This window comes from Mugil cephalus, chromosome 4 (assembly GCF_022458985.1).
Source record: "Mugil cephalus isolate CIBA_MC_2020 chromosome 4, CIBA_Mcephalus_1.1, whole genome shotgun sequence".
NCBI lineage: Eukaryota > Metazoa > Chordata > Actinopteri > Mugiliformes > Mugilidae > Mugil > Mugil cephalus.
Window position 1 is genome coordinate 14828086 of NC_061773.1, and position 15752 is coordinate 14843837.

General features: G+C 38.5%; 3 protein-coding genes across 3 annotated transcripts; all 3 read left to right on the plus strand.

The window, feature by feature from the left end:
• Nucleotides 1-3761: 3761 nt before the first annotated feature.
• Nucleotides 3762-5100, plus strand: LOC125007063 (odorant receptor 131-2-like). The gene is made up of 2 exons (XM_047583634.1): nucleotides 3762-3952; nucleotides 4054-5100. The coding sequence occupies exons 1-2, from the start codon at nucleotides 3800-3802 to the stop codon at nucleotides 4810-4812; spliced, it is 912 nt and encodes a 303-aa protein (XP_047439590.1). The 5' UTR covers nucleotides 3762-3799; the 3' UTR covers nucleotides 4813-5100.
• Nucleotides 5101-7792: 2692 nt separating this feature from the next.
• LOC125006325 (odorant receptor 131-2-like) lies at nucleotides 7793-9477 on the plus strand. Its single transcript, XM_047582267.1, has 2 exons — nucleotides 7793-7978; nucleotides 8541-9477. Exons 1-2 carry the CDS (start codon nucleotides 7793-7795, stop codon nucleotides 9372-9374), a joined length of 1020 nt encoding a protein of 339 aa, XP_047438223.1. The 3' UTR covers nucleotides 9375-9477.
• Nucleotides 9478-11791: 2314 nt separating this feature from the next.
• LOC125006326 (odorant receptor 131-2-like) lies at nucleotides 11792-15115 on the plus strand. The gene is made up of 3 exons (XM_047582268.1): nucleotides 11792-11851; nucleotides 12736-12852; nucleotides 14300-15115. Exons 1-3 carry the CDS (start codon nucleotides 11795-11797, stop codon nucleotides 15113-15115), a joined length of 990 nt encoding a protein of 329 aa, XP_047438224.1. The 5' UTR covers nucleotides 11792-11794.
• The last annotated feature ends 637 nt before the right edge of the window (nucleotides 15116-15752 follow it).

The window sequence follows — 15752 nt, forward strand, 5'->3', positions numbered from 1 at the left end:
CACACAATATATCAAACAAAAGACCTGATACTACAGGGAAATACTCATAGTTATAGCTTCAATCAGAAGCTTTTGTTTATTCAATGTCCTCCGGCACCTCCAGACAATTAAACATTACCAATAAGTTTGTAAATGTTAAACTGTCCTCGTTAAAGCTGCGGTTGTCATAGCTTCACTATAATTAAATTATTATTCTTGGTGATTCACAGTAGAACTGACTACACTGACTGTCTGGGAATGAAGATGTTTGACGTTCCTTACAAATGTGGAAATGACGTTGTGTCACAGTTGACAGATAGATTGTAGAACGATAAAAAAAAAAAAAAATCATGTCTATACAGTATTAAGCTTCTCTGTCTTTTCAGCACTGTCCCTGTTAGGAGACGATATTGGTTTGCTTTTGTGTTTGGTTGTTTCTTTTTTGCCCCAGGTGTGAGCGGCTGCTGGTCATAAAGCTGGGGATGGGCTGTCATTTCACCTGCTTCTCGTCGTCACTCAAACTGAAGCCTACTTGAGGATTTTCCACTCTCCCACTCATCGCCAGTTTACCCCCGTGGTAGTAATGCATTGTGCAACATACGCTCCAACCTTTGCTCCTCTTGATCCCTTTTGTTTTTGGACTCCACTCGAGCTTTGTTTTCATTAAAGTCCTGTACTTGAACCTGAACTCTTGAGTCTTGTGCCTGGGTTTTTTTCTTTGAGTTTAATTCTGCATGGACAGATTCACTTGCATTTAACACTAACTACACGGTGCACTTGATATGTGGCGAAAAACAAAAAATGTCACATCGATCATTTAAGCAAAGGTATTTCATTTCATCTTCTTCATCGTTGTGTAGCTTCTCGTCTGCTCTCTGTTTTATGATGAAGGAGCTCTGCACCAACGTACACAAAAAACCAACAGGTGAACACAGACTAGCGGGGCTAATGTGGCGGAGAGAGGAGCTAACCCTAGTAGTCAATGAGCTAATCACGGGGCTAAGTTAGCATGCTGAGGCCATATTAAACATACTGCTGTTACAGACTCTTTCAGTGTGTCTGTATGTTATATGTGACAACAGATTGATGTCACGTCATCAGTGTTGTCATGTATATGTAGTTTAGTTTTCTGTTTGCTGTGTGTGCTACAAACAGTAGGCTAACCGATTAGCCTGTTGTCTGCTAACTGGTACAGCGTAGCTGTGTCTTTGTGTAAGAATCTCTGTTAACATACAGAAGTATTTAGAGCTCTAATGCTGGTGGTTTGAGCTTTTATCAGTTAACCGTATGAACTGATGGAGCTTCAGAAGCTGCTCTACCGAACAATGACAATGATGAGTTTGTCCATAAAGTTCATTGACATACCTGCCTGATGCCAGTTCAGCTGTTGCAATGCATTATGGGATTTGTAGTATCAATGGTGCACACACAAAATTCTTTAGGGTCAATTCTGATAGATAATGCAATACAATTGGCTTGAGTTTGACATAGGGCCAGAGGGTGACATTTCTCCTGGGTGTACAAAACCGATATGAAAATGACCAAGCAGGAGCCATTTTTTCTCCTCGCAAACCCTCGCAAACATACATGGCAAAGGTACAAGCTAAGCACAGCCATTGCTCTGTTGTTGGCTGCATCATCAAGCACAGAAGTCTATTTTACTCCCTTCGTCTGAGCCTCTGAAGACCCAGTGGATCGATTTTGTTTTGGGTTAATTAACCCTCCAGTCAGCGGAAGCTAGCATTAGCTACATGGTAGTAACAATAATATTTTTAACTAACCATTCAGAAACGTGTCTGAACTTCTTCAGGAACCTCTCCTTCTGGCTCAGATTTTGGTTCAAACTGGAAAGATTGAATGACAACATCTCTACCAGCCATAGTCCTAAATCCACCATAAACATCGGCACATGGTAAAACCATCTAAAGCCACATCATCTTCCCGAGAGGGGCGTGGACAGACAAAGCTCATTAGCATTTAAAGGTACAGACACACAAACAGCCTGTTCTCAGTAGGACTCACTAGAGAGACTTTTTGAGTGGCTGAAATTCAGGACCAAGGCTGAATTTGGGGAAATACATTTTGAAAACAATGCTGTTGGACCTCTGACACCTATATAAAACTGTTGAAAAAATTAATAATATGGGACCTTTAAAACTTCATTTCAGACCTGGAGCTAATGTAGTTTTAGTTTTTGTGTGTTCAGGTACTTTGACTGATTACTATCCGAGAAATAAACCTGAAGAGCTCTCTGGAATGGACTCACACACGTTCCTAATTTCATGTTTACTTTTTTAAATAATATTCCAATGGCTTAATGTTTTATTTATATTAAAGTGGACTTTATTTGGGTTTTATTTTAATTTTACACAAATATGGGAAGGAATCAAATAGGTCTGCATAGTTTACTGTTTAATTTGTTTCATAGTAGGCCTACACATGCACACTGCGCTTCTGTTTATTGTATTTCATTGTTGTAACAGGTAAAATTAAAAAAAAAGAAAAAGATTAAAAGTTTATTTTAACAGTGGTGGAGGAGGGGGCATAATGGATATTTTGCTAATAAAGGTTTCAGACCTCTTCTTTCAGCATTATGGCACTGCAGTGAAGTTGACAAACTTTGTCAACTATACTGTGCAACCCCTAATTTGCATACACAAGAATTAGCTCTTCTGTTTGAAAAGACTCTCCAAACATCCAGACTTCTTCCTCTGGGTTCACTTAGCGCTACAACTATTAGCATCATGGATCAACTTGGTGCCCACCTCGCGTCGCTAAACGTCGTTTTTATTCTTATATGGCTACAACTCTGAATTTCATCAACATTCACCAGTCTCTGGTCATTGTGTTGCTGCTAGTCACTTCTTGTGTGTACGTTCCAAAGAAATACACAAATTAGAAATGAAACCAAGGTTCTATGACTTCACAGTTTCTGACAGGCGAACAATGGTGGTTCCAACTATAAGCAACGAAGGCTACATCTCAACCAGCATTGCCAACACCACAGTCACCAGAGTCTTTGTTGGCTCAAACATTTGTTGACGTGAACAACTCCACAACATGGGAACGGGTGAAGCAAGCAGAGCGACAAAATAGCAGCAAGCAAGTGGTCCAGTTCCCTGAAGACAACAAACTCATTAAGTGTGACATGATATCTAACACTGTGCATGGACCTTCTTAATAAAATGACACCTTCAACTTCCCAATCATTTCCTGCCAGTCAGAGTGGAAACCTGAGGTAAGACAATCTTCTGTCATTCTGTTGTTCTTTGTTCTCATACTACGCTAGTATCATAACCTTTTATTTGTACATATGTACACATGTTTGGTACTTTTTCTCCAATAATGATCACTTTTTAAACTCCTTTAAAATTAAAGGAGAGGAGGAAAAGGAGAAAAAGAATTAAATGCAGCTATGGCTCAACAGGCAGAGCAGGATATCCACAAATGAGCGTTAGTGGATCGAACCCCCAGTTCAGTGTCTTGGCACTGGTGTGTGAATGTGTGTGAGTGAATGGGCTAGGTAGAAAGGCACTATATTAAAATCAGAAATTAGACAGCAGATGTTTAATTGATGAATTACTTGGCATGAAAAAGCAAATGCCTGAACCTGCTATTACTCTTTTATGAATAAATATAATAATTACAAATGATTGTTACATTTCATATTTGTTCATCTAATATGTCTTTTGTGTTCCCTTCTATCTCAATGAGTCAGTCAAGCAAACTGAAGTTTTGGTGCAAGTAAAAACGTTCTGAACATTTTGTAAATCTTTCTCTCTCATGTAAAAGAGGCTTGCAGGATCCTTAGGCCATCCCCATGAATTCCTCATCTGACTCGAATGTGTCGAGCACCCTGAGTTATCGAGACTCCTCAAGCACAGCTGTGGTCAAAAATGTGATAGTTCTGGCTCTTGGCATTACCATTAACTACATCAATGGTACACTGATTCACACCTTCAGAAAACACCAGGTCAGTGTTTGTTAAGCTTAACAGAAATAATCATTGTTGTGATTACTGCGAAATGATCAAAATTACACAGATAAAAGAAAGACGTTTCTTCTTACTTTCAGATATTTTATGTGAATCCTCGTTACATCCTTTTCATCCATCTGGTGGTGAATGATATGATCCAGCTCACCGTAACTATCAGCCTCTTTATCTTGAGTTATGCCTTCTATAAAATTCATGCTTCCCTCTGCTTGCTCTTTATTACCTGTGCCATCTTCACCACCTTCAACACTCCATTAAATTTAGCTGCCATGGCAGCAGAGTGCTACATCGCCATCTGTTTGCCCCTGCAACACGGACGACTATGTACCATCAAGAGAACATATTTTCTGATAGGCTGTGTTTGGGCTTTGAGTGCACTATCGACTCTTACAGACATCTTCATTATTCTGGCAACAGAACCTACGCGGTTATTTTACGCCACAATATTTTGTGAGAGGGATAACCTGTTCCGACACCCGGTAAATCTAAAAAAGAGGGAGGTTTCTTACATAATCTGCCTGATTGGTGTTTGGATCACCCTCTTCTTCACCTATTTCAAGATTTTCTTTGCAGCTAAAGCAGCAGATGGAGATGCAAAGAAGGCCAGGAACACGATCCTGCTTCACGGCTTTCAGCTTCTGTTGTGTATGTTGACCTATATAGCCCATGAGATAATTAGGGCCCTGGTTTACCTGTTTCCTAAATATTATGTGCAGGTAGTTTTTGTTTGCTATATCATCATCCAGATTCTTCCCAGGTTTATCAGTCCGATTGTGTACGGGCTACGAGACAACACATTTAGAGTGTATTTGAGAAAGTATCTGCTGTGTACTGTGTGAACAAGAAACAAGCTATAGACTGAAACAAAGGCTGCTGTACTAGGTATCAAAATAGACGGATCAGAGTAAACGAGTTCTGACTTTTCAGAGTTAAGAACAAGTACATTATATTGGAACTTGCTCACATTTATTGTGCCCTATGTGTTCTCAAATGCAATTTGAAATTTCTGACTGACTAAAACCTAATTATTTTATTGTCAACTGTGGGATTGTCTTGTAAAATACCTTTTCATACCAGATAAAATCCGGCTGTGTTCTCACTTAGATTTTCTGTCCACATAGCAAAATGAAGTATTTGCATGTGAATCAGCATTAAAAAATAAAATAAACAATTCACCAACCGATTCACTACTCCTGTGTTTAACACCCCCACTCCATACTGAGGTATATCAAAGGTTTATTATATCTCCTTCATATGACTATCACCAGACCAGTACCTGTTCTTTATGTTAATCTCAGTTTATAAAAGAGACATTACATTCTTATAATTTTGTGGCTGTGTTTAATGAACTATATTTTGTTTCTGTTATTGAATTAGAATCAAATACTTAAAATCGTAATAGCATTAGAAAGATTTCTGATTAACATGGTTTGAGTGTTGCTCTGCTGTCAAATATGAATTATACTAAACTGAGAACTTTTACTACTGTGAAAGCACTTGCTTGTAGTTCATATTAACAGCAGAAAAACAAACTTAATAGTGGTAGTAGGTAAATAATATTCTGCCTGTAAATATACAGTATAAGCTTCAACCCCAAAAAATAATCAAGTTCCTCCTTAAAACACACGAAGACTAAAGTCATAGAGAGCCATAGAGAGTCAAAGTGATGTTTTTGACCCTCTATGGCTGCGGTCTTGTTTTATATGTAAACAGTGAAAACCCCAAACATATTACTATAACTACATTATATTGTATTCTATTTTAATTTTTATACCCTTGCGCATTTTTTAAATTGTTTTCTGAATGTTGGTTACTTCCTGCTGCCGTAAAATGTGTGTCTTGTATGTACTTTATGAAAATTGTCCCATATTTATCAATTTACGTCATCATCTCTGTCCTCCATCCAGCTCAGATTTGCTTTAACTGATCTGAGGGAGTTAGTGATGCAGATTTGTTACTGCATGCAAGACAACATCAGAAAATAAACAGCACGGAGCATTTACTACTTCAAACTGCTAAAAGCACTGCAACCTGGTGAAATAAAGTGACGCTTTGCACTACAAGACCGAGTACTGTGCAACTGATAATCTAATTATTCATGTTCAGTCAAACAGAAATGATCCTCAGTGGATTCACTCCTGACAAAAGAGGTGTGTAACATAAAACCTTACATGTGTATGTGTTTAGCATGAAAGAATAGAGACGGATTTAAATACAGCCGTGAAGACTGAACATTACCAACATGGCTGGAACAAATGAAATGGACTCATACTGACAAAAACACACTATTAAGAAAAATAAGTTAGGAATAGATAAAGTGAATATTGCACATGCATTCACCAGGCTATGAGTGTGTGTGTGTGTGTGTGTGTGTGTGTGTGTGTGTGTGTGTGTGTGTGTGTGTGTGTGTGTGTGTGTACAAAGGAAAGATTAATGCAGAGGTCAGACAGATTCTCAGTAAGCATCATTAAAAGGAAAAAATGGAACACTTTAAGAGAGGCTTTTTGTTGTTGTTGTTGTTTTTTTTAATAAAAATGAGAAGACTCATATAAACCTCATGTCTGTAATTAACTCCAGCAGTGAGCCTAGCTTAGCATTGTGTCTAGCCCTAAAATGTTTAAATAAACTGATTATTTATTAATCTGTCTGTAGTTATAGTTGGATCCAGGTAGTGACTGGATGTATAAATAGCTAAAATGGTATCGCACAAGCGCCCCTTTACGGTGGTGTGATCAGACTCGTCACTCCAGCCTTGACGACTTTATTTCAGAGAACGCAACTGTACTGAACAACACAGTGGAACAGTCCAACGACAAACATCCGGGGTGTAGTTTATATAGTCTTGGTGTGTGTGTTACATGTTTTGTGCTGAGCCATAGATGTGTGCAATAAATGATAATGATAAGTGTGTGCATTGTGTTCTTTTGGTTACTCAACTTGTTCTTGGCAACTGAATCGTGTTTTTCTGTTTCCTGGTTCTGTTCCTGGAAATTCTCGCTGTTGTGATGGTCCAGGTCAGATTGACCCTAAACCAGATTGACCGAACATGATGTGTCTGGTGTGTGAGATCCTTCCTGGCCCATTATTTTCAGTGTTTTCCTCACAGCCGATCAAATCTTTGGACGGGGCTTTTTGTGGTGATGGACATAAGAGTAACAGCAGCATATTCACACATGTCACCTGGGCGCCCTTTTTATCTGTGCCACCATTCATGCATTAATTAAACAAAAAATAAATTAAATGCATCCAGGAACAGAGTTGAATTATTTATATATAAACTATGTGAAAGTAGAAAACTATACGATGTTCATGTTACAAGCTATTGCTACTGAACTGCCATCTCCTGCTGTGACCAATCAGTGCCACTGTTTATGTCATGTTTGGAAACAAAGCATTTCTTCTCATTTGCCAAATTACGAAGCTGTTCCTTTGAGATGACAACATGAACACACACACGCACACAATAATCCACGACGCATCGTCCACAAATCAATATAAACTCCTCAGCCCCCTCAGCAGCGTGGTGTAATGTGAAAACCATCTGGGTATGTGCAGCCTCTTCATGCTTACGGTTTTTATTGAGTGATGATCTTTTAATTATGTCATTGTATGTAATGTTCAGTTTTTCCTGTGATTTTGAAGCGTTGGCTGTTTTGTGTACTGGTGGTGGTTGTTCTAAAGGGTTTATTACCTCAGGCGAGTTTCAGAACATGTGAATAGTTTGGAAGGAAGGAAATCGCAAGTCTTAGATTTTAATGAATGATATCAAATGACAAAATGATCTGTTTATGTTCCTCTCAGGCAGAAAGGATTCCTGTCATGTCAGACACAAATCTGTCATACGTCAATGATTCTCTTAATGCAACACTGAGTCAACGGGACAACTTCATCTCAGCTTTGACCAAGAACATGATCGTCACAGCTCTCTGCATCTCCATTAACTTCATTAACGGCACTCTGCTCCACACCTTCAGGAAGCACCAGGTCACTGATTATGCTTCCAATGTGTGAAAAAAAAAAAAAAAAAAAATCAGGATCCCAAGACATGTTCATTCTCTCCGACTCTTCAGATCCTCTCATCATCAAGCTTTTTCTTTCATTCATTTATTTATTTTTTTGAATGAATTGGTTATCAGAAAGAATTAGAGATAGATCGGGAAAGAGGAAATGCTGCACCATGTCTCATTTAACTATCTACAGTAACAGTTTATCAGTTTGAAGCAAAGAAACTACCTTTAAAAAATGGACAGATAGTATTTATCTGGTTTATCTCCGTGGTTCCGGATGTCTCCATTGTATAACTCGGTTACACAAAATCTTTGTTTGTAATCTGTGCGCGTCGGTCCCAAGAATGCTTCACTAACCTAATTATGTGTAGAAATCCTTTTTAGTTTCTTTTGAAATATATTATATATATCTGGTCTTATTGTAGTGTAACTAGTCTGTTACAGCACACTGTGCTTATATTGAGATGTGATTAACTATTTCCTTCCTTTGTTGTTTAAGAGAAACAGCTGCAAAACAACTGCAAAAAAAAAATCTACCTGAATAATCTAATTAAAAGTAGTTGCCTTCTTTTTTCCTCCCTCAGATCTTCAACTCCAACCCTCGTTACATTCTGTTCATCCACCTGGTGATCAACGACATGATACAGCTGATCCTGTCGACTCTGCTGCACATCATCAGCTACGTCCTGTACACTATCACCGTGCAGCTGTGCCTCGTCGTGCTCATCATCACCATCAACACCACCATCAACACCCCACTGAACCTGGCCTGCATGGCCGTCGAGTGCTACATCGCCGTCTGCATGCCCCTCCATCACGGACGGATCTGCACGGTGAAGAAAACCTACGTCCTGATCGGTCTGATCTGGGCTGTGGGTTCTCTCTCCATCCTGCCGGATCTGTTCATCCTTCTGGCTACGCAGCCGCTGCACTTCTTTCGCTCCAAAGTGTTGTGCAACAGAGATTCCGTGTTCAGGAGCTCATACAGCTTAAAGAAACGGGACGCCTCTCACATTGTTTATCTAGTCCTAGTTTGGCTCACACTTTTTTACACCTACTTGAGGATTTTATTTGCGGCCAAGGTTGCGACTGCGACCATGAAAAAAGCCAGAATCACCATTCTCCTTCATGGTTTTCAACTGCTGTTGTGCATGCTCACCTACGTGGCACCACTGTTTCAACAGGGTCTGCTTCTCCTGTTGCCCAATGAGCTCCAGTCCATACGCTTTGCTATCTACGTCATTGTCCAGATCCTGCCACGGTTTGTTAGTCCCATTGTATACGGACTGCGAGACCAGACCTTCAGGAGATACATGAGCAGGTACCTGCTGTGTAAAATGAGAAGCAACCACCCAGACAATGTCCTCACCTCTAAAATCAGGCCTTCTGTCTAAGTGTCCATATGTTGTTTACTACTGAGTCAATTCATTGATTAGTCGACTGAAATGATGAAATTAAAATAAAATGTGATCACTGTAGCAGCACTTACATTTACTCTCAGATGTTTTCTGCTTTAATGTCTTAGTGTTTAATAAGTATTTTACTTTTCTCTGACATATTACACTGTATTCGTTAATCAAAAAAAGAAAAAAAAAACATTTCTGGTAAAAAAAATATTGATCATTCCATATGAAGGCATTTTTATTATTATTTCTACCCCTCTTTCTACTTCCTTTTCTCTCTGTATTTGGTTGAATAATAAGAGAAACTGAAGCAGAGACATAGTGACACCTGCACAGTGATTTATTCAGATTCAAAGCTGTTATACGACTGAATTAGTTCTTAAACTTCAGTTCAGGAATTTTGGAAACTCCTTGTTTCAACACCTTTTTTCTTTTAACAGAACCACATTAATCAGTGATACACGCTGGAAGTAAATACTAGTAAAAAAAAAAGATTTTTGGTCTAAATTACAGATATTATTTCCTCTCAAAAACAGTGATTGTTCAACTATTTTTAGTTTTTTTGTTATCAGCTTTTAGGTTTCATATATTTTTAGTCAAAATGTTTGAAATGCTCTGAACACTTAACAAAAAAAGACGTCAGTGTGAGGTCTGTATATCAGTCATGTACGGCTGGATGTGTGGTCGATACATTTACATGAATTTACCACCTCATGTTCTATATGTAATGTATCAGTATAACAACATGACAATAAAAAATACATACAATACATACAATGGCGCCACCAGGGGGTGGCCAGGGGTGGAAATTTGCTGGCCAACCCACTGGCCAGTCACAGATGTTGGTATTGGTACTGATGATAATCTTCCATTGCCAGTTAAGGCCCTTTCACACTGAATGCACAATCACAAAGGACTCCAGGTGCTCCCTCAATCAGAGTCAAGTGTTTCTGTTTGTATCTGCAAGTGCCTGTTTTTTCTGTTTTGATTACAATAAATGTGCACCTTTAACTTAAGCTGTACGTTTGTCTTTTTAAGGTCAAGGATAATTAGCTTATTATAAAAAACAATGAATCACCTATTACACATAGCACAATGAAACAGGATTCAAAATGTTAACTGTACTATTATTAGTCTATGCACATTACATCATTATTAATATTAAATGTAACACAATAAAAGTGTATCAGAAGGCGTTTCCTCATAGTTTTCAACTAACCTATATACTACAAAAAAATAATAGTAATCGTTCTAATATAATAAAATAAATATAATTAAATAATATAATAAAATTATGGCTTTTTAGTTGTGGTGTGCCACCCCAAGATTTTAAGTGGCCCCACCAGGCCACCCCGATGAAAAATTTCTGCAGACGCCACTAAATACACACCGTATATATGTGTATATACATTATATATTTGTTATAATTTCTCAACAGTTATTCAACAGACTAGTTGGCCACATTAGACTTGAGCCAAATGACTAAAATTAAAATAATGAATTCAACAGTTTACTCTGCAGGTTTAAGAATCTGGGCTTTGACGTGTCTTGTGAAGGTTTTGATTGTCACTGGTGATAAATCACTAAAACAAAATGAAAAAAAAACGCTGTCCTCATCATAAACCACTGTCGTCATCACCACCACGTCCTCCCTTCTGTGACCAGAGGGTTTACAAAGGCTCATGTGTAGAGTTGAGTTGACTTGTGCGTTGCCCTGGACTCAGGTAAGTAGATCAGGTGAGAGGTGGTGGAGACAGTCTCTACACAGTGTATTTGTCTCTTGTTAGTCAACGGCTGTTCTGTTCAATTACTAACATTTAAAACTAGGATTCAAAATCTACTTTGAATCAACATTTTAAAACGTAATGAAATATATTTATTAGTATTTGTTATTATATCTGGACAAACACGTAGTAGCTACACTGTACTTGGTGACAGCACTTTGAGAAAGTCTTGTATGTAGACAGTGGCGTTAATTTTAATGCATTTTAATACCACTTATTATGTGACTGTTCATGAGTTTGTGTTTTATACTTGAATTTTTGCAAATGTTCAATGACTTTTAAAAAATACCACTTAAAGGCAACTGTGTGTAAATCAAATAATAACACTCGATTATAAATTTAAATTTAAAATTTTGAAATTAACATTTTGAATTAACAATTCGAATTAACAATTTTGAAAAAACATTGAAATTAACCTGGATAAATAATAATATTTTAACTTTAATCCAAAAAAAAACATCATTGTTTGCATTTTAACAAATTTACAATTACAAAACCTAGTTTTCTAACAGATGATAAATGATAAATAATTAAACACATTCCATTATTCAGTGTTTGGGTGAAACATATAAACATATTTAAGTTTTACATTTTCTGTATTGTACAAACTGTCTCACTCTCAGGTCTATGTCAAGTATGAGTTCATCAGTGATTCCCAGCGGAAACACAACGTTTCCTCTTCAGGTTTGTTGACTGAATAAATCTTTCTATCAATGAAAGTGTGAAACTCCTGTTGATGTCCTATTTCTGTTCATTTTCATGTCTGACCATTTATCAAATGTCTGTTCCATCAAATGCACAAGATCAAATGAACTTTTATAAACCGTGCCACATTTCAAATATAAAGAATATGATTTTGACTTCAAAAACATTCACAAAATATCCTGCTGTTTGGTAGCCAAACGTCAGTGGAGCGTATAATCAAACCTTTTCAAATGAGTAAATCTGTAACCTGGTCTGACACCTGTGAGCGAAAAATTAAACCTCAAGAAGAATGAGGTTTGTGGCCTGGTGCAGGTCCAGGTTCATTACGTACACTAATGAATATTAAATCCATTCTAATTTAACAGTCCTGCACAAAATCCTCCTTCGGTTGATGTTGAAACATTTATTAATTCAACTGTACGGTCATTTTGGAGGATAGTGTTTGTGGTGCTGTTCAGCTGGATGTGGGACAACGGTCAGTGTCAATTCACTACAACTACTACACAACTACAAACCTCCACAAGCCTCAACGGTGAAATCACAGTTCAATCAACAGCTCTCTCTGTTGTTTAAACTAACTAAAATTAGAGCAGGACTGTTATATTATAATGTCTGACTAATGAACCTAATGATGTTGTGTGGTTGCAGAGGAAAAGTCTCCAGATGTCCTTTAGAAACGAACCCGCATCTAGTGAGAGAAAGGAGAAATCTAACACGCGTTTTAGCGTTTATTTTAATCATACATTTATGTTATTTATATGGGGAGTCAGCAGAAAGAGGAGCTATATAAATAAATACGTATATAAATATATAAATGACTGTATCTGAAAATAATTGCTTCTCCGACTGTGTCCGTGGCTTAGATGTTCGTCAGAGACACTTTCACCACAGCGTTTGTGAAGAATCTGATCGTGGTCCTGGTCGGCCTCACCCTCAGTTACATCAACGGTACCTTGGTGGCCACCTTTTTCAGACACCAGGTAAACACACGCACTCATGAAGCACTTTTTAAATGACACAAACAAATACTATAGGTTACAAAATGGCACCACTACCAGCACACAGCACTAAAAATAATGTGGAGACATAGAATCTGATCTGTGGTCTAACATGTGGAATATTGTAAAAGTATGTTTAGCGCTTTGAGAGGACCTCAAATTAAAAATGTCTTCTTGTGCTCAGGATATTGATTTTTAGACTGAGCAACAGATCAGGTGTTGACTTTCTGTCATTTGCTTGAGAGCTGCCATCTGAGGTAACAAGAGAGTGACTGACTGTCGTCCACTGAGGAAATTAATACAAAAGTCCTTGAATGTAATGTGTTTAGGACTGGGTGTTTGTGGCAACATCACTGAGAAAAACACAGCTGCAATCATCACTTATTACTTAAAGGGTCAGGAAAGAGATTGTTGAGATGTTGTCTACAGCGTCGTCTAATCATTATCTGCCCATTACTTTTAATAATGCATAATATATCCAGACAATTTGTCTGTTAACTCCAAGTGTAGTCAGTGAAGTATCCTGGATTAGAGAGACGGCAACGTGTGTTTATTAGAAAAACTAACCTATGTAATTAGAGGTAAAGCACAAGAGGTGTGGGCCCCGTTAATGGACTTTCTCGAGCAACAACAGATTATCTTTGTCTTTAAGACTACCGGGTGTGGCAGTTTTCTTTTCATGTTTTATTTACTTTTTATTTTATTTATTTATCTGCAATTTTTATTTTTCCCATGTGCTGATGTATTATGTATGTTCCTATTGAACAGCAGTAATATATATATATATATATATATATATATATATATATATATATATATATATATAGTTTAAAAATGATGCATAATAATGCCTTCAGATCACTTATCACGTCCCTCCATCATTCTAAAACCAAATGATATTAAGTGTGGCTATTAAAAATAAATTCAAATTCCTTTCAACACCAGTCCTCCATCCAGCCTTAGTGTGGGGAAATGAGGACACTTTCATAATAGCAATAACACTGTGGAAAGCAAGTATTATCTAAAGTGCAATGATTCTCCCTTGTGGAGGTTGGTGCCGTAATACACCCTGAAATACGCCTGACAAAAATAAGAACACTTCTGAAAAGCTTTGCTACAAATCGATTTCCTTTAAGCTGGTTCATCTGCAGGTGTCTTGAAAAGATTCCCTAATGGACAAAGATTTCCATTTGGACTGCTAAAGTGGACAGATTAACTGTAAATGTAAATAATCACATTGTAGGCTGCTCTTTCTCTTCATCAATACATGATTAAAAATCATTTTACACAGAATACGTCTTTTCAGAATGGTTAGTGATGCTGATTAGACCTTTTTCTTCACACCAACCATCTGACTCTGAAACAATCTGACCTTTAACCGAACGCGTCACTACTTACGTCGCTCTCCTCTCTCTCCGTTTCCCTGCAGACCTTCTATGAAGACCCTCGTTACATCCTCTTCATCCACATGGTGATCAACGATGCCATCCAGCTGACGGTCACCATCACCCTTTTCGTCCTCAGCTACATCCTGTACAAGATCAACGTGTCATTCTGCTGCTTCTTCATCCTGGTGGCCGTCTTCACCACCAGGAACACGCCGGTGAACTTAGCCAGCATGGCCATAGAGCGCTACATTGCCATATGCAAGCCGTTACGCCACAACCAGATCTGCACGGTGAGGAGGACGTACATCGTCATCGGATTCATCTGGTTCATATGTGCGGCTCCAGACATCACAGACCTGTTTGTGACGCTGGCGACGGAGTCCCTGAGCTTCTTTCACGAGTCCGTGTTCTGCTTAAGGCAAAATGTGTTCAAGGACCCGATCCTGGCGGTCAAAAGGCAAGCCTTAGATATCCTCTACTTCTCCTGCGTGTTTCTGGTTCTGGTCTTCACCTACCTGAGGATCCTGTTTGCAGCCAGGGCTCTGTCCACAGAGAAGATGTCGGCTCAGAAGGCCAGGAACACCATCCTCCTCCACGGGGCCCAGCTGGCCATGTGCATGCTCTCCTACATCTCCCCCAGCGTGGAGATCGTCCTGCGGATCCTCTTCCCGGGCCGAGTCCTCGAAATCAGATTCGCCAACTACCTGATCGTCTACATCCTGCCGCGGTTCCTCAGCCCAATCATCTATGGAATCAGAGACAAAAAGTTCAGGAGGTATCTCAAGATGTATCTTCTGAGCAGCAGGTGCAGGACGTCCACGCAGAGAGTAGCGGCCTCGGATAAAAACAACTTGTAATATATTATATAGCAAGAGCATTTTTAATGTTCTGTTTTCAAAAAAGAATAAAGGATTTTAGTGTGAAATACATAATTTTATTTTGTACGCGCTTCTTCCATTGTCAGTTATTATCTACATGATGAACAATGTTCTAGTTTTGTCAGAACCACTAGACAAGAATGATTTTATTTTAGCTGACTGTGTAGAATTCACACTTTGCACAACATACTAATAAAACATCAGACACACTTGTCCCTCAGGAGAGGCAACTGTGAGCAGAGCAAGGCATGAATCTCCATCTCAAGCAGGACAAACACCACCTTGTGGCACAACCTGTTTAAGGATAAAATACTAGTACTACTTGTGATGTGTTGCATGCAGACATGCGGTTGCACAATCTGAGATCAACTTTACAGTTCGATTGACAATTTAAATTGTCTCAAGACACAAGACAAGACCTTACACAACCCATCCTGAAACCCCCAGAACAAAACCCAGTAAATATTGGTTCTGCTTGAGGTTCTTCAATGAGGTTCACTCATTGACGTCAATATTACTTTAAGTCGTCCCTGTTACAGGTAGCAGAAATAAAATAAGAATATATGAAAAGCAGGTTGGAGAACCACGGATAGGAGCCAGGATGAGACTTTATCAG